Source organism: Anomaloglossus baeobatrachus, chromosome 4, assembly GCF_048569485.1.
Source record: "Anomaloglossus baeobatrachus isolate aAnoBae1 chromosome 4, aAnoBae1.hap1, whole genome shotgun sequence".
NCBI classification, from domain to species: domain Eukaryota; kingdom Metazoa; phylum Chordata; class Amphibia; order Anura; family Aromobatidae; genus Anomaloglossus; species Anomaloglossus baeobatrachus.
In genome coordinates this window covers 252,800,447-252,820,255 of record NC_134356.1, presented here as the reverse complement: position 1 = coordinate 252,820,255, position 19,809 = coordinate 252,800,447, and the positions used below count along the sequence as shown (strand labels likewise).

The 19,809-nt window shown below is 46.2% G+C and overlaps 1 protein-coding gene across 1 annotated transcript in view; it reads right to left on the bottom strand.

The window, feature by feature from the left end:
• RLIG1 (RNA 5'-phosphate and 3'-OH ligase 1) overlaps positions 1-19,809 on the bottom strand; it is a 55,873-nt gene that overhangs the window by 23,022 nt on the left and 13,042 nt on the right. The window contains exon 2 of the mRNA XM_075342432.1: positions 13,143-13,260. Within this exon, the coding sequence (XP_075198547.1) occupies positions 13,143-13,260 (118 nt within the window). The remainder of the gene's footprint in view (positions 1-13,142; positions 13,261-19,809) is intronic.

Genomic DNA, 19,809 nt, shown 5'->3' with positions numbered 1-19,809 from the left:
CAGCATCCCATGTAGTAAACACAGCACTGAAATCTGTGTTGCTTTTTTGCCGCTGCCGACTAGCTATCTAGAAGTATATAGCCAAGATTGGTGACCGTACATTGCAATGTATAGCATACAGGCATAAAGTACAAATGACCACTGCAGCACAAGCAATACAAGCAGCATAGAAGCCTGTGCCCTGGCACCCCTGCTCTTCTGCTGCTGTATACTAGTCATCTAGGGGAATATAGCCCAGAAGAGTGACCCTACAGTGCAATGTATAGCATACAAGCACAAGTACAAATGAACACTGCAGCACATGCAATACAAGCAGCATAGAAGCCTGTGCCCTGGCACCTCTGCTCTTCTGCTGCTGTAGACTGGTCATCTAGGGGAATATAGCCCAGAAGAGTGACCATACAGTGCAATGTATAGCATACAAGCACAAGTACAAATGCACACTGCAGCCCATGCAATACAAGCAGCATAGAAAAAAACCTGTGCCCCAGCACCCTTGGTTTTCTGCTGCTGTAGTCTAGCCATTCCAGAAGAATATAGCTAAGACTAGCGACTGTACAGTACATATCAGCATAAACACAAATGAACACCTCAGTCGTGTAAAACAAGCAGCCTAGAAAGCCTGTGCTTTAGCACACCTGCTTTCCTGCTGCTGATGAGTCGCTCCCCAAGCGGGCATATAGCGACCTATGTAGTTAAAAAACAAAACATGTATACACTGCAGATTTCAGCACTATATGTGCCTCTTACCGCCCGCTATAAGCGGGTGTATGATCGCCACCGTCCTGCCTTGGAGCCGAAAGTCCTGAAGAACTGCCAGTAATGGCTGCCGGCTTCTTCCCCAGCTCGTGTGAGTAGGGGCGGGCCGTGGGCGTGCCCCAAGGCAGAGCGGGAATCCGGCGCCCGACAGTGTGCAGTGAGAGGGCTGGAGCATGTAAAAAGGCTCCAGCCCTCGGCGCTGCTGATTGCTCAGCGCCTGTCCCCTTCCCTGAGTGACAGGGAGGGGGCGGGAACGAAGCGGCACTAGGCCGCAGAAGCCGGGGACTGGAGTTATCAGCGCCGCCGCCGTAAAAGCGCGGTCGGCGCCCAGTCCCCGGCGAACTACAAGTCCCAGCCGCGCCGCCGCTCCCGGAGCGTCCGGCGCGGTAGTTCCCAAAACACAAAGTCACTCAGCAAGGCTGCAGTGACTGTAACCCTTTACTGTCCCCGGCGCACTAGCACACCCAGCAAGTCTGGAGTGTGCTGTGCCTGTGTGTACGGGGACACAGAGTACCTGTAATGGTGCAGGGCCATGTCCCTGAACGGTACTCCAGCTCCGTATCCAGCAGGTTCAAATGGGTCTGTGGATGGAGCCCGGCGTCAGAGCTTTGAGGCCGGCAGGATCCCACTTCCACAGAGCCCCTCAGGGGGATGTGGAAGGAAAGCAGCATGTCAGGCTCCAGCCTCCGTACCAGCAATAGGTACCTCAACCTTACAACACCATCCAGGGGTGAGAAGGGAGCATGCTGGGAACACTATATGTGTCCTCTTTTCTTCCATCCGAAATAGTCAGCAGCTACTGCTGACTAAAATCTGTGGAGCTATGCGTGGATGTCTGACCTCCTTCGCACACAAAGCTAAAACTGGAGAACCCGTGATACCACGGGGGGGTATAGCCAGAGGGGGAGGGGCCTTGCACTTTTAATGTAGTGCTTTGTGTGGCCTCCAGAGGGCAGTAGCTATACCCCAATCGTCTGGGTCTCCCAATAGAGCGCTGAAGAAATTATGTTTTAACCCCAGATTTCCAATTTTCACAAGGGAAATAGGTAAAAGTGGCCCCAAAATATGTTACACAATTTCTCCTGAACGTGGAAATACCCCACATGTGACTGTACTGGACAGTTTTGCCGCACCGCAGGGCTCATGAGGGAAGGAACGCCATTTGATTTTTGGAGCACAGATTTTCCTAGAATAGTTTGTGAACTCCATTTGCAGAGCCCCTACGTACCAAAACAACAGAAACCCCCTCAAGTGACTACATATTGGAAATTAATTTCCAGATGGGCGTAATTTATGGGTGTAGTGATGATTTAGTCTCCGAAAAACACTCATTTTGTCAAACACAGTGAATGTTGCAGAATTAAATGTTACAAATAAGCCCATGTCGTGCCCAGTACATTGTAATGCCTGTACAGTGTGCCCAGCTCGTGCTTCTGGAGACCTGCACCCACCCCGTAAATTAAGCAGGCGCTCCTCACTACAAAGAGGCATTTGGATTTGGGAGCGCAGATTTTGCTGGATTTCTTTTTTGAGAAGGGTGGGGACATAGCATTTTTTGAGAACCTTTGTGTTACCAATAACGTGCAAACACGTTATATTTCCGTTAACAAATGACAGACCTGAGTGGGGACTTGTGTTTTTGTGGGTTGAGGTGAATGCTATTTGGTGGCAATTTGGGTAGAGAACATTTTGGATCATTTCCAGTTATCCTGTGCTCTATGCTGAGCGCTTACATCAAGGTTTCCATCTACATCTCTGAAATATGTGATTCAGGGGAAACCCTGACGGATCCATTCACTAGCGAGGCAGCAGAGTTACTTCGGACTCTGTTTGGCCTCTGTGTAGAGGTGTCTGTCTTTTCAAAGGTAAACAAAACTGTTGATGACCTCACTTTTGTTCACGTAAAATAAGAAGCGTACAAAGATGGACATCGCCGTCCCACAGGCCAGAAGGGAGTTCAAAGTGACTCCCTCTGCCACATTGCAGTGAATTTTCAGATGGGAATTTTGTCTGAATCACATTTATCAGAGATTTACACTTAATCCCAGGTTTAAGCGCTCAGCATAGAGCGTTGGATAAATATGAGCTGTGCAATACTGCGATCTTTGGGAGGCAAAATGAACAAATTAACAGCAGTTGAAGAATTGGCTTTATTACTATTTTTTACACCGTTCTTCTTGCAGTACAGGTGATTAAGCGGCTTTATTACTTCAGTCAGTATGATTACAGTGATACCAGGTTTATATTTTCTTTTTTTTTTTTTAGGTTTGGCGACTATCACACTAAAAATGCTTTTTTACAAAATAAAGGGGTTTTTTTTTTTGCATCACAGAATTTTGAAGGCTATAGCTTTTTATATTTCTGCCAACAGTCATGTGAGGGCTTGTTATGTTGCGGGATGCGTTAATATTTTTCGATCACTTTTTATCCTGCTTTTTGTGAGGCAGAAACAGCAAGTCAGAAATAGTTTTTTTTATGTCGTTCACAGTGCTGTAAAAGTGATGATAGGTTTATTCTTCAGGTCAGTAGGATTACAGCGATACCACATGTATATAGTTTTCAGCGATACAAAGCTCCAAAAAAACATTTTATAGTATTGGCAGAAGGGTACCATAACAAGGTCCCCTAAAGACCAATGCAAACTCCATATAAAACATTCAAAACACAGGAGAAAAAGGAGTTTTAAATGCAAAATATATTTATTGTAAACAAGGAGGGGTTAAGGCAGGAGATTTAAAACAAGTATGCAGGGCAGAAGTGGCAAAAAGATTATAGATGTCAAATACAAAGTTGTATATATACTAACAAGCAGGCATAAATAATATATATTAATAATATATGTATGCAGAAAACCCGTTAGGAGATACAGTGATCTCTTGCAGATCGAGTGTGAGATGAACTCTCCAAAGGACATAAAGTGCTATAGTGCAGATTGATTCATAAATAGAAGTTCATCCAAAAACACACACGAGCGGGTGTTCTGCATAGACTCACCCCATATGTAGAAAACTAAAATGCCTGCCCTGAAAAATTTCACAAGTGAAAAACATACCTATATTAGGAAAAAGACAAGGGATCGCCAATGCCACATAGATGCCCCGAATAAAGAGGTAACCCCCCGGCCCAACGACACGTGTTTCGCCAGGAGGGGGCAAGTGCACCCCATCTCACGGCTTCATCAGGAGGGAAGAATCAACAGATTCTTCCCTCCTGATGAAGCCGTGAGATGGGGTGCACTTGCCCCCTCCTGGCGAAACACGTGTCGTTGGGCCGGGGGGTTACCTCTTTATTCGGGGCATCTATGTGGCATTGGCGATCCCTTGTCTTTTTCCTAATATAGGTATGTTTTTCACTTGTGAAATTTTTCAGGGCAGGCATTTTAGTTTTCTACATATGGGGTGAGTCTATGCAGAACACCCGCTCGTGTGTGTTTTTGGATGAACTTCTATTTATGAATCAATCTGCACTATAGCACTTTATGTCCTTTGGAGAGTTCATCTCACACTCGATCTGCAAGAGATCACTGTATCTCCTAACGGGTTTTCTGCATACATATATTATTAATATATATTATTTATGCCTGCTTGTTAGTATATATACAACTTTGTATTTGACATCTATAATCTTTTTGCCACTTCTGCCCTGCATACTTGTTTTAAATCTCCTGCCTTAACCCCTCCTTGTTTACAATAAATATATTTTGCATTTAAAACTCCTTTTTCTCCTGTGTTTTGAATGTATATAGTTTTTTAGGTTTTGCCGCTTTTACACCATAAAAACAATTTTATTCACAAAATTTAGTTTTTGCATTGCTGTATACTGAGAGCTTTAACTTTTATTTTTTCCTTGATTGAGCTGTGCGTCAGGTGTTTCTTTGAAGGACAAGATGACATTTTTAGCGGTATCATTTTTATTTATATATGACTTTTTTATCACATTTTATTGCACTTTTAGTCAGCTGTATGATAAAAAAAACAGTTTTTGCTGTTTATTTCTTTTTTTACCGTGTTCATTGAAGGGGTTAACTGTGTGACAGTTTTATAGATTGGGTTGTTATGGAGATAACAGTACCAAATGTGTACTTTTTTGTTTATTTTTTTAAGTAAATTTACATATTTATTGGAAGATTATTATTTATGGTTTGTTCTTTTCAGACTTTTTAAAAAATATTTTTACCAATTTTTTTTTTTTTTTTTTTTTTTAACTGCAATCCTTGATCATTGCAGTGAATTATAGGTCAGTGCTGCACTTGCAGCACTGACACTATACCTTGCCCACCATGCATCTGGTATGGTGTGTGAGGCTTTCTATAGCTTGGTAACCTGAGGGTCATCATAGTGATGAGCAGCATTCAGGGCTTCAACTACCTAGAGCAGTGCAGGCACCGCTCCTGGCATTGACAGCCAGGCCTCAGCTACAACATAAGCCGCAATCATGGCGGTACAGCGCCTGAGCCCGACGATTGCCATGACGTACTGGGTATGTGTTGTTAAAGCACTACCAATGATGACCTACCTAGTATGTCCAACGTCGGTGAGGGGTTAATAACTGAACTCATATTTAGTTCTATAACCTTCATTTCCGATAACTGCTTTATATCTGCGTGGCATACAGTCAACTAACATCTGACACCTGTGAACCGATACTCCAGCCCAAGCTAACTGGACTACATTCCAAAGCTCTTTTGCATTCTTAGGTTTTCTATTAAAAACTGCATTTTTAATGTCACTACATAAATTCTGAATCGGACTGAGGTCTGGGGATCAGGCTGGCCACTTTAACATCAATCTTGGTGGTCTGTAACCAGGATGTTAGATGCTTTCTCGTGTGTGTGTGTGTGTGTGTGTGTGTGTGTGTGTGTGTGTGTGTGTGTGTGGTCGTTTTCCTATTGAAACATCCATTTCAAGGGCATTTCTTATTTCTTCGGCATAAAGCAACATATCCTCTTCTAGTATTTTGATATATTCAACATGGTCTATGGTGCGGGATTTACAATACATGGGTCAACGTCCAGGGCATGAGAAACACCCCTAAACTATTGTGCTTGCACCCCCATGTTTTACATTCTTCACAGTGTACTAGGGCTTGAATTCAGTGTTTATGGGTCATCTCACAAACTACGGCATTTAGACCTACCGTAAGAAGAACACTCTTGCTCTCATCTGTCTATAGAATGTTGCACCACTTCTCTTTACACCAGTAACTGTTCTTTCACAAACTGTAAACCTTAACATGTCTTTTTTCAGCAGTGGTAATATATGAGGGTTTCTTACAAATAGTTTGCCTTCACGTAGGAGTCTTCTGATGGTTGCAGTACTTCACAGGTAGCTGAACATCTTTGATCCCCCTCGAGCTGATCATTAGATGATTTTTTTATCTTGGTATTCTATGATAAATGCGGATGGTAGTACTTTTCCTTCCATGGGTATTGGAATTTGTTTGCCATTTTATAGCATTGGATATCTTTTTAGTAGAGCATCAAATTATTTTCCCCACTTCTACATATATTTTCCCCTCTCCAATCCACTTGATCCAAGTTATTTCACCTATACAATGTCTGGAACGATCCATTTTACTGAGAAATGGTTATAATCAGCAGATATAACATTTGCTACCCTCCCCCTTCTTTAAATAAGAGCCATAATTGACACTTGTTTTTTCTCAGATAAATTACCTCAATAATTAAATTCTGCACTGCTATTAATTTGAACATCTCCCTTTCATTAAAAGGAACCAGTCACCAGATTTGTCCCCTATCTACTGCGGCCACCACCCTTATATACAGTATTCTAGAATGCTGTATAAACAAGTGCATCTCAATAAATTAGAATATCATCCGAAAGTTAATTTATTTCAGTAAGTCAAAACAAAAAGGTTAACATATTATATGCATTAGTACAAAGAGATTGATCTATTTCAAGTGCTTCTGTTAATGATTATGGCTTACAGCCAAGGAAAACCCAAAAGTCATTATCTCAGAAATTAAATAATTACCACAAAACACCTCCAAAGGCTTCCTAAGCATTTAAAATGGTCCCTTAGTCTGGTTCAATAGGTTACACAATCATGGGGTTAGACTGCTGACTTGACAGATGTCCAGAAGGCAGTCAATGACACATTCCACGAGGAGGTAAGCCACAAAAGGTTATTACTAAAGAAGCTGTCTGTTCACAGAGTGCTGCATCCTAGCATATTAATGGAAAGTTGATTGGAAGGAAAAACTGTGGTAGAAAAAGGTGCCCAAGCAACCGGGAAAAACGGTGTCTTGATAGGATTTTTAAGAAAAGGCCATTCAAAAATATGGAGGAGATTCACAAGGAGTGGACTGCTGCTGGAGTCAGTGCTTCAAAAGCCACCACACACAAGTATCCAGGTCACATTCCTTGTGTCAAGCCACTCATGACCAATAGACAACGCCAGAGGCGTCTTACCTGGTCCAGAGAGAAAAAGAACTGGACTGTTGCTCAGTGGTCCAAGGTGTTGTTTTCAGATGAAAGTAAATTTTGCATTTAATTTGGAAATCAAGGTCCCAGAGTCTGGAGGAAGAGTGGAGAGGCCACAACCCAAGCTGCTTGAGGTCTAGTGTGAAGTTTGCACAATCAGTGATGGTTTGGGGAGCCATGTCATCTGCTGATGTAGGTCCACTGTGTTTTATCAAGACCAAAGTCAGCGCAGCGTCTACCAGGAAATTTTGCAGCACTTCATGCTTCCCTCTGCCGACAATCATTTTGCAGATGGAAATTTCATTTTCCAGCAGGACCTGGCACCTGTCCACACTACCAAAAGTACCAATACCTGGTCTAATAACCACAGTATCACTGTGCTTGATTGGCCAGCAAACTCGCCTGACCTAAACCCCATAGAGAATCTATGGGGTATTGTCAAGAGGAAGATGAGAGACACCAGAACCAAGTATTGAGTGCATTTACTGTACATACTTTTCAGTAGGCGCCAACATTTCTGAGTTTAAAATGATTTTTTCAGTTATTCTTATATAATATTCCACATTTCTGAGATAATGACTTTTGAGTTTTCATTGGCTGTAAGCAATAATCATCAACATTAACAGAAATAAATGCTTGAAATAGATCAGTGTGTAATGACTATGTAATATATGTGTTTCCCTTTTTGTATTGAATTACTGAAAAAAAAATAACTTTTTGATGATATTCTAATTTACTGAGATGCACCTGTACACTCTCTAACATAAAAAACATCTTTTATTATACTCACCTGTGGAGCGGTGCAGTGCAATGGGTGTTTCTGCTCTCGGTCCGACGCCCTCTATCTTCTTGCGATTGCTGTCCTCTTTCACTGCTCCATGTGAATGAGGCCTCCTACATCCTCCACACAGAGTACTCCATTGCACTCCCACGCACTTCTCTCTGAGCTGCTGAGGGCAGACCAAAGTATTGTAGTGCGCATGTGCGGGCATTTTGACCTTTCCCTGCGCCTGCGCATTACAGTACTTTGCTCTGCTCATAGTAGGGCAGAGAGACGTGAGTTTGCACAAAAAAACAATGGCGGAAACTGTGTGGATGATGTAGCGCGGGTCTTCCCCATGGAGCAAGGAAGGAGGACAGCGATCGCAAGAACATAGGAGGCGCCGGATTAAGACCAGCGACACCCTCGGACCAAACTGCCCAGCAGGTGAGTATAATGAAAGCTGTTTTTTATGTTCTATAGATCGGCTTGGGCACTTCTGTACAACATTCTAGAATGTGCCATGGGAATAGAGGAGGCCAAGTACTTGGGCTATGTCATAGGCAGAGCCAAAATCAAGCCCCAAACAAAGTTGACGCAATCTAGAATTGGTAACAAGCTCACACACAGATTTAATCTAACTTCGCCAACTGTCAGATCCTGTTCAGATTGCTGATTCTGACCCTCTGCCTGAGAGATTCTCTAGTGTCTAGGAGCAGCACGGGGCGGACTTGGGCATCAACCTGCTGTGTGTTGATTCTTAAAAAAAAAACAAAAAAAAAACCTCTGCTAGTCCGCTCTCTTCGATCACCTTTCGTGACGTAGCCCATCACATCTGCTCCCTGCATATATGTACACTGACTAGGTCCTTCCGGTTATGCCAGCTATAGCTGGTCTTACTTGGTCTGGTGTGGCATCTTAGACTTTCTGGTGCTTGTAGTTCTTGTTGCTTTTTTTGGGGTAGTGGCGTTTACCTTAGTTGTCTTTTGTAGTTTCCTTCCTGCTCTTGTTTTCCTCCTGAATCTCTTATAGTCCTATCATGCTGTTTCGTGTTTGAGTTTTGGCTTTCCCTTGTCTGTATACATCGGTGTTTAAAATGTTTAAAATCCTGCCCCGTCCTTCACTTGTGTGTATGGAAGTGGGGGGGGGGGGGGGGGACAAACTAGGTCTAGTCAGGAGTAGGTCCAGGAATGAGACTCAGGTGTCTCCACCATTAGGAGTATCCCTGAGATGAGGGATAGCACAGTGCTCCATAGCGTGAAGGACTGCATAGGGGCCCTATCCCTTGTGATCGAACAAGTCACATTGTGACAACCACTCTCTAAGAAACATGCTAAAGCATTTCTTGGCAATGTGGGCTACTACAACTTTGCAATGAAATCCCTGACGGACCTCCTTAAGGGTACAAAGTCGACTATGGCCAAGTGGTCTCCAGAAGCTGAAACAGCTTTCCAGGAACTGAAGCTAGCCCTGTGTAAGCAGCCAGTGTTAGCAGCCAGTGTTAGTAGCACTGGACTTGAATAAGGAATCTGTGATCCAGACAAACGCATCCGAGGTTGGGTTAGGTGCCGTTTTGTCTCAAGAAGTGAACAGCAAAGAACACTCAGTAATGTACCTCAGTAGGAAACTGTCCTACTGCGAGAAAAATTACTCTATTGTGGAGGTGTAGTTGGCCATCAAGTATGCGTTGGACGCGTTAAGATACGTGGTAATGATGACGTTCTGTCGAGGATCTGTTAAGACACACCTGCTTTGGGCAGACGAGGAAGGAGGGGGGTATGTAAGATGGCCATCAAACAGGTCCTCGAAGGGAGATATGTATCATTGAGATCAGAAGCCTCAGAGATGTAAACACTCCAGCACATAGTGCTGCGAGAGTTGTCTGGGATGAATTTACAAGCAGTAAAAGACATGGGTGGAATTGGCTGCTCATATATCCCCACCCTTGGGTGTGGTGTAGCAATTAAAATGGAGACCAGTTGTCTTATTCAAGGTCTGTGTGTGGAGGTGTGCAGATCTCCAGTGTTTTTCCTTGCTAGGGAATGAGAGCTGGACATTAAAGGGAACCTGTCACCAGAATGTTTGCAATTAAACTAAAAGAATCCCCTTCTGCAGCTCCTGGGCTGCATTCTAGAAAGGTTCCTCTTGATACTGGCCCCCCTTTTAGACCTAAATAAACACTTTATAAAATCTTACATTTTGGTATGCTAATGATGTTTTCTGGCCACGGGGGCGGGCTGTTTTTCGTCCGTTATTCCCCCCCTCCTGCCGCTGTTCGCCGTCCCCCATTGTTAATTTACATACATGAGCCCGCCGCCCTCATGTAACGCAGTGCTCTTGAGTTCTCGCGTATGGCCAGTGGCACTATCGCGGGACTGAGCATTGTGCAAATTGCGAGCGCTGGTGAGGTTATTGCGCGGGCGCGAGATTATGGGCGGCGCTGTGAATGTCATCACCAGCGTCATACAAGTACCCGCCCATATATGGACTTTTCAAAAGCTTTTGATATGGTGCCACACAAAAGGTTGGTACATAAAATGAGAATAATGGGGATAGCGGAAAATATGTGTAACTGGGTTAAAAACTGGCTCAGTGATAGGAAACAAAGGGTGGTTATTAATGGTACGTACTCGGACTGGGTCTCAGTTCATAGTGGGGTACCACAGGGGTCAGTATTGGGCCCGCTTCTTTTCAACATATTTATTAATGACCTTGTTGGGGGCATGTGGAGTAGAATTTCAATATTTGCAGATGATACTAAACTCTGCAGGGTAATCAATACAGAGGAGGATAATTTTATATTACAGGGAGATTTATGTAAATTGGAGAATTGGGCTGAGAAGTGGCAATTGAAGTTTAATGTAGATAAATGTAAGGTCATGCACTTGGGTAGAGGAAATAAAATGTATGATTATGTACTTAATTGTAGAACACTGGGTAAAACAGGCACAGAAAAAGACTTGGGTGTATGGGTGGATGGTAAACTTCACTTTAGTGGACAGTGTCAGGCAACTGCTGCCAGGGCTAATAAAATAATGGGATGTATTAAAAGAGGTATAAGTGTTCATGAAAAAAATATAGTTCTACCTCTGTACAAGTCACTAGTGCGACCGCACTTAGAATACTGTGTACAATTCTGGTCACCGATATATAAGAAGAACATAGCTGAACTGGAGAGGGTGCAGAGAAGAGCGACCAAGATTATTAGAGGAATGGGTGGGCTGCAATACCAAGACAGGTTATTAAACTTGGAGTTATTTAGTCTGGAAAAACGAAGGCTTAGGGGGGATCTAATCACAATGTATAAATATATGAGGGGACAGTACAGAGACCTTTCCAAAGATCTTTTTACACCTAGGCCTGCGACTGGAACACGGGGGCATCCGCTACGTCTTGAGGAAAGAAGGTTTAATCATAATCACAGACGAGGATTCTTTACTGTACGAGCAGTGAGACTATGGAACTCTCTGCCGCATGATGTTGTAATGAGTGATTCACTACTAACATTTAAGCAGAGCTTGGACGCCTTTCTTGAAAAATGTAATATTACCAGTTATGTATATTAGATTTTATGACAGGGTGTTGATCCAGGGAACTAGTCTGATTGCCGGATGTGGAGTCAGGAAGGAATTTTTTTCCCCATTGGAACTTGTTTGTCACATTGGGTTTTTTTTTTTGTTTTTTTTTTTGCCTTCCTCTGGATCAACATGTTAGGCTACGGGTTGAACTAGATGGACTTAGAGTCTCCCTTCAACCTTAAAAACTATGATACTATGATGATACTATGATAACATCGTGCCCGTGCTTTTCTCTCTGCCTTCACCGTTATGCGCTAGCGCTGGCCATATCATCCACGTTACCTATTACCACGGGCACGAAATCATGGGCGGGTACTTGGATGACGCTGGTGATCACATTCACAGCGCTGCCCATAATCTCGCACCTGCGCAATAACCTCACCAGCGCTCGCAATTTGCACAATACTCAGTACCGCGATAGTGCCACTGGGCATGCGTGAGAACTCGGGAGCACTGCGTTACATGGGGGCGGTGGCCTCATCTATGTAAATGAACAATGAGGGACGGCGAACAGTGGCCGGAGGGGGAATAACGGACGAAAAACAGCCCGCCCCCAAGGCCAGAAAACATCATTAGCGTACCAAAATGTAAGATTTTATAAAGTGTTTCTTTAGGTCTGAAAGGGGGGCCAATAGCAAGATGAACCTTTCTAGAATACAGCCCAGGAGCTGCAGAAGGGGATTCTTTTAGTTTAATTGTGAAAATTCAGGTGACAGGTTCCCTTTAACCTAAGCAGGTGAACCCACATTTTTCTATGGTCTGTTTGCTTTATATTTTCACTTTTTGCCGGAAAAGGCTGTTTTTGGTTTTGTTATCCTGAATGCTTTATCAAGTCCAATTAAACCAGCATAGACATTTTACTGAAACTGCTCCCTCAAACTGAAATCACGTGAATACAAACGGTACACTGCATGCATCTTACAGCTCAGACACCATGCTCAACATGACAGGTTCTCTTTAAAGGGAATCTGTGAACAGGTTTTTACTACCTCATCTGACAGCTGCATAATGTAGGCAAGGAGAGCCTGGATCAAACAATGTATTACTTAGATTACTGGATACAGCCGTTCTGACACAATCAGCATTTTTAAATTTAACCATGTGGTAGAGCTGAGAGAGCTGCACCGCCCTCACCAGGCTCTCTATAGATATTAAGCATTGAAATTGAAGTGTCAATCGGAGGCGTGGGCGTGCCGGACTGCTGTACATGTGACATTGTAGTTTCAGTAATGAGAAGTCCTGCGGCATAAACAAACATCGCAAATAAACAACAGATTGGACCATGATAAGACAGGCATCCCTTAATTCTATGTTTTAACCTTTGCAGCATGCTGGCTTCAGTTTACATAGCAAAAACCTGCTGGCAAACTCCCTTTATACTACACACCAATATATTTATGATTTACTTTTGGCAAAGATTATCAAACTGACACACCAAGTGAAATTTATGGGTTGGATAAACAGCAGATTGGATTCTGTTTGCTCCATCAGATCATATGAACAAAAGGACAAAATCATACGACATATGTCCTAGAACATGATTCCATTGGTAACGTACATGAAATATGCACAGAGAGCAGATGGCCGGATGTGAATACTCACCTCTGTGAGTTGTCACATAGCAGCACGTACCATCTACCTTCTCTGTAGCCAGGGCATTGTAAACAGCTGCATTCGCTGCCAGTGGGTTCAGTGTTTCTGTAGCCAACACTCTGTACATCTAAAATACAAAAAAAATAATGTACATGATGGAAAGGTGAGCATCGATCTGATAATGTGTTCAGGAGTATGATACAACAATTTCTCTTATTACACGATATTGCTGTGAACACGTTCAATAGTCATCACATGCAATTGTCATTATGATATTTTAGGCATAAAAAAGGCGCTGTCGTATAAAGGAGAGAAGATTTTTTTTGGGGGGTGGCACACATCTTTTGGGGGGGGATAATGCTCGAGCCTAGCATTTCAGTTTGGGTGCAAACTAAGGTTCTAAAGTTTCCGTTAGAATATATGCAATATCGTATACAGTATTACACAAAAATAAGTACAACCCTCACATTTTTGGAAACATTGTAATGTATCTTCTCATGGGACAACACTAAAGATATGATACTGATGTAAGTTGTCATTGTGCAGCTTGTATAACAGAGTAAATTTGGTGTGCTGTAAAAGAACGCAACACACAGCTATTAATGTCGAAACCACTGGCAACAAAAGTGAGTACACCGCTAAGGCTACTTTCACACTTGCGTTTGACGGCTTCCGTAGCATTGCGTTGTGTGACGGATGCAACGGATGCGTTGCATATAGTGGCACAACGGATGCTACGGATCGTACAAAACAACGGAAAGCTTTTTTTTTTTTTTTTTTTATTTATTTTTTTTTTTCTTTTCTTCTTTACAGTTTTACTGTCAGCAGACTATTGTGAACGATTAAGCTGATCACTCTCAATAGCCGGCGGCCGATCGCTCAGCTGAGCGCTCTCACATGCCGGCGGCCGGGCATGCCGGCGCTCAGCTGAACGTTCGGCCACCGAGAGACAAAATAAAGTTTGTGATTTTAATAAAAAAAAAAAAAAAAAAAAAAAGAAAAAGAAGAAGAGCATGCGCAGTGAAATCTAACGTTACATGCTGTGTTCCTTCCGCCCGACGCAGCGTCAAAATAACGACGCTGCGTCGTCCAGCGGATGCAACTCTGACACGTGCGTTACAGTGCGTTGTCCATACAAGTCTATGGAGAATAGCGCAGTGCGTTAACGGACTGCGCTATTCTCCATAGTGACGGACTCCGCTGAACGCAAGTGTGAAAGTACCCTAAGTCAAAATGGCTAAATTGTGCCCAATTAGCCATTTTCCCTCCCCAGTGTCCTTTGACTAATTTGTGTTACAGCATCTCAGGTGTGAATGGGGAGCAGGTGTGTTACATTTAGTGTTATCGCTCATCGCTCGCACACACTCTCATACTGCTCACTAAATATATTGTATCTAGTATACTTTTGATTATTTACTGCAGAAAGTACAAGTTGTCATCGGAGCTCTCATACAAGAACTGTATGTCTAAATATATGAATACCGTACATATCTCTAATATATATAAAGCTCAGAGAGAGTGCGTGCGTGCGTGCGTGCAGTAAAGGAATCTGCACCGTCGCATTTACAATCACAAAGAAGGGAATTTTGTTTACTTACCGTAAATTCCTTTTCTTCTAGCTCCTATTGGGAGACCCAGACAATTGGGTGTATAGCTTCTGCCTCCGGAGGCCACACAAAGTATTACACTTTAAAAAGTGTAACCCCTCCCCTCTGCCTATACACCCTCCCGTGGATCACGGGCTCCTCAGTTTTGGTGCAAAAGCAGGAAGGAGAAAACTATAAATTGGTCTAGGGTAAATTCAATCCGAAGGATGTTCGGAGAACTGAAAACCATGAACCAAAAGAACATGTGTAAACAAAAAAACAACCAGCCCGAAGGGAACAGGGGCAGGTGCTAGGTCTCCCAATAGGAGCTAGAAGAAAAGGAATTTACGGTAAGTAAACAAAATTCCCTTCTTCTTTGTCGCTCCATTGGGAGACCCAGACAATTGGGACGTCCAAGAGCAGTCCCTGGGTGGGTAAAAGAATACCTCAATAAAAAGAGCCGAAAACGGCCCCCTCTTACAGGTGGGCAACCGCCGCCTGAAGGACTCGCCTAACTAGACTGGCGTCTGCCGAAGCATAGGTATGCACTTGATAGTGTTTCGTGAAAGTGTGCAGACTAGACCACGTAGCTGCCTGACACACCTGCTGAGCCGTAGCCCGGTGCCGCAATGCCCAGGATGCACCCACGGCTCTGGTAGAATGGGCTTTCAGCCCTGAAGGAAGCGGAAGCCCAGAAGAACGGTAGGGTTCGAGAATCGGTTCCTTGATCCACCGAGCCAAGGTTGACTTGGAAGCCTGCGAACCCTTACGCTGGCCAGCGACAAGGACAAAGAGCGCATCTGAACGACGCAGGGGCGCCGTGCGAGACACGTAGAGCCGGAGTGCTCTCACCAAATCCAAAGAGTGCAAATCCTTTTCACATTGGTGAATTGGATTAGGGCAAAATGAAGGCAATGAGATATCCTGATTGAGATGAAAAGGGGATACCACCTTAGGGAGAAATTCCGGGACCGGACGCAGAACCACCTTATCCTGGTGAAATACCAGGAAGGGGGCTTTGCATGACAGCGCTGCAAGCTCAGACACTCTTCGGAGTGATGTGACTGCCACTAGAAAGGCCACCTTCTGTGAAAGACGTGTTAGAGAGACTTCCCGCAGCGGTTCGAAAGGTGGTTTCTGAAGAGCCGTTAGCACCCTGTTAAGATCCCAGGGTTCAAGCGGACGCTTGTAAGGTGGGACTAGGTGGCAAACTCCCTGCAGGAACGTGCGGACCTGCGGAAGCCTGGCTAGGCGCTTCTGAAAAAATACGGAGAGCGCCGATACTTGGCCCTTGAGAGAGCCGAGTGACAAACCCTTGTCCATTCCGGATTGAAGGAATGAAAGAAAAGTGGGTAAGGCAAACGGCCATGGAGGAAAACCGTTATCAGAGCACCAGGATAAGATTTGCCAAGACCTGTAATAGATCTTGGCGGACGTTGGCTTCCTGGCCTGTCTCATGGTGGCAATGACATCCTGAGATAACCCTGAAGACGCTAGGAGCCAGGACTCAATGGCCACACAGTCAGGTTGAGGGCCACAGAATTCAGATGGAAAAACGGGCCTTGTGACAGCAAGTCTGGGCGGTCTGGAAGCGCCCACGGTTGACCCACCATGAGATGCCACAGATCCGGGTACCACGACCGCCTCGGCCAGTCTGGAGCGACGAGAATGGCGCGACGGCAGTCGGACCTGATCTTGCGTAACACTCTGGGCAGCATCGCCAGAGGAGGAAACACATAAGGCAGTCGATACTGCGACCAATCCTGAACTAACGCGTCCGCCGCTAGAGCTCTGTGATCCTGAGACCGTGCCATGAATGCCGGGACTTTGTTGTTGTGCCGTGATGCCATGAGATCGACGTCCGGCGTTCCCCAGCGGCGACAGATCTCTCGAAACACTTCTGGGTGCAGAGACCATTCCCCCGCATCCATGCCCTGACGACTGAGAAAATCTGCTTCCCGGTTTTCTACGCCCGGGATGTGAACTGCGGAGATGGTGGAGGCTGTGGCTTCCACCCACTGCAGAATCCGCCGGACTTCCTGGAAGGCTTGACGACTGCGAGTGCCGCCTTGGTGGTTGATGTATGCGACGGCAGTGGCGTTGTCCGACTGGATACGGATCTGCCTGCCCTCCAGCCACCGATGGAAAGCCAATAGGGCTAGATACACTGCCCTTATCTCCAGAACATTGATCTGAAGGGAAGACTCTATCGGAGTCCAGGTTCCCTGAGCCCTGTGGTGGAGAAAAACCGCTCCCCACCCTGACAGGCTCGCGTCCGTGGTGACCACAGCCCAGGTTGGGGGTAGGAAGGATTTTCCCTGTGATAGAGAATTGGGAAGGAGCCACCACTGAAGTGACGTCTTGGCTGCAAGGGAAAGAGAGACATTCCTGTCGAGGGAAGCCGACTTCCTGTCCCATTTGCGGAGAATGTCCCATTGGAGTGGCCGTAGATGGAATTGCGCGAACGGCACTGCTTCCATCGCTGCTACCATCTTCCCCAGGAAGTGCATGAGGCGCCTTAAGGGGTGTGACTGACTCCAAAGAAGTGATTGCACCCCTGCCTGCAGAGAAAGCTGTTTGTCCCACGGTAGCTTGACTACCGCTGGCTGTGTATGAAACTCCATCCCTAGGTAAGTCAGAGATTGGGTCGGTGTCAACTTGGATTTCGGGAAGTTGATGATCCACCCGAACTGCTGGAGAGTCGCCAGAGCGACGGTAAGGCTTTGTTGACACGCCACCCGAGAAGGGGCCCTGACTAGGAGATCGTCTAAGTAGGGGATCACCGAGTGGCCCTGAGAGTGCAGGACCGCCACGACGGATGCCATTACTTTGGTGAAAACCCGTGGGGCTGTCGCCAGGCCGAAAGGCAATGCCACGAACTGAAGGTGTTCGTCCCCGATGGCGAAACGCAAGAAACGTTGATGTTCGGGTGCGATCGGCACGTGGAGATAAGCATCCTTGATGTCGATCGATGCTAGGAAGTCTCCTTGTGACATCGAGGCGATGACCGAGCGGAGAGATTCCATCCGAAACCGTCTGGTTCTCACATGTCTGTTGAGTAGCTTGAGGTCCAGAACGGGACGGAATGATCCGTCCTTTTTTGGCACCACGAACAAGTTGGAGTAAAAGCCGCGACCACGTTCCTGAAGGGGAACGGGGATCACAACTCCTCCTGTCTTCAGAGCGTCCACTGCCTGAAAAAGTGCGTCGGCCTGAGCGGGGGGCGGAGAGGTTCTGAAGAAACGAGCCGCAGGACGAGAGCTGAACTCTATCCTGCAACCGTGAGACAGAATGTCTCTCACCCATCGGTCTTGAACATGTGGCCACCAGGCGTCGCCAAAGCGGGAGAGCCTGCCACCGACCGAGGATGCGGCTAGGGGAGGCCGCGAGTCATGAGGAGGCCGCCTTGGAGGCAGTGCCTCCTGCAGCCTTTTGGGGGCGTGACTTGGACCGCCACGCATAGGAGTTCCTCTGGCCTTTCTCCGGCCTGCTGGACGAAGAGGATTGGGGCTTGGCGGAGGGACGAAAGGACCGAAACTTCGATTGTATTTTTCGTTGCTGAGGTCTCTTAGGTTTGGACTGGGGTAAGGAGGAGTCCTTTCCCTTGGATTCCTTAATAATCTCATCCAATCGTTCGCCAAACAAGCGTTCGCCAGAAAACGGCAAACCGGTTAAGAACCTCTTGGAGGCAGAGTCTGCCTTCCATTCGCGCAGCCACATGGCCCTGTGGACTGCCACAGAGTTAGCGGATGCTACTCCTGTACGGCTAGCAGAGTCCAGGACTGCGTTCATGGCGTAAGATGAAAAGGCTGACGCCTGAGAGGTCAAAGACGCAACTTGCGGAGCAGAATTACGTGTGACAGCATCAATCTCAGCCAGACAAGCCGAGATAGCTTGGAGTGCCCACACGGCTGCAAAGGCCGGGGCAAAAGACGCGCCCGTGGCCTCATAGATGGACTTCACCAGGAGCTCTATCTGCCTGTCAGTGGCATCCTTTAGCGATGAGCCATCTGCAACCGATACCACGGATCTAGCCGCCAATCTAGAGACTGGAGGATCCACCTTGGGACAGTGAGCCCAACCCTTAACGACTTCAGATGGGAAGGGGTAACGCGTGTCAGTGAGGCGCTTAGTAAAGCGCTTGTCCGGAACCGCTCTGGGCTTCTGGACAGCGTCTCTGAAGTTAGAATGATCGAAAAACGCACTGCGTGTACGTTTGGGGAGCCGAAACTGGTGTTTCTCCTGCTGAGACGCCGACTCCTCTACAGTAGGAGGCGGGGGAGAGAGATCCAACACCTGGTTGATGGATGAGATAAGATCATTCACGAAGGCGTCCCCTTCAGGTGTATCAAGGTTAAGGGCGACGTCAGGGTCAGAGCCCTGAGCTGCGACGTCCGCCTCTTCCTCCAGAGAGTCCTCAAGCTGGGAACCCGAGCAGCGAGAAGAAGTCGGGGAAGATTTCCAGCGAGCCCGCTTAGCCGGTCTAGGACTGTGGTCCGGGCAGGAGTCCTCCGCCTGAGACCTAGGGCCCAACCTGGGAGCGCGCTGCGGCGCGGACGGAGAGGGGCCTGGAGGCGACGATCCAACAGGGGCCGGGGCCTGTGAAAGGACCGGTCTGGACTGCAAAGCTTCTAGCAGCTTGGCAGACCATTTGTCCATAGACTGAGCCATGGATTGTGAAAGTGACTCAGAGAGTTTCTCAGCAAAAGAGGCGAACTCTGTCCCTGCCGCCTGGACAGGGGGAGCAGGGGGGTCTACATGAGCCGAGGGGCCCACTAGTGACCGAGGCTCCGGCTGAGCAAGCGAAACAGGGGTCGAGCATTGCTCACAGTGAGGGTAGGTGGAACCCGCAGGTAACATAGCCCCACAAGAGGTACAGGCCGCAAAAAAACCCTGTGCCTTAACAGCTTTGCTCCTGGTGGACGACATGCTGTTGTCTCCTAGGAGAGTGATCACTGAGGGTATATGGGATAAAAGGGGTATACAGCCCGACCGAACAGATATATATATATATATATATACGTATCTATTCCGGCACCCTAGGGGGACCAGCACCGGGTGACCAGTGTGGCTTACCGACCGCTAACAAG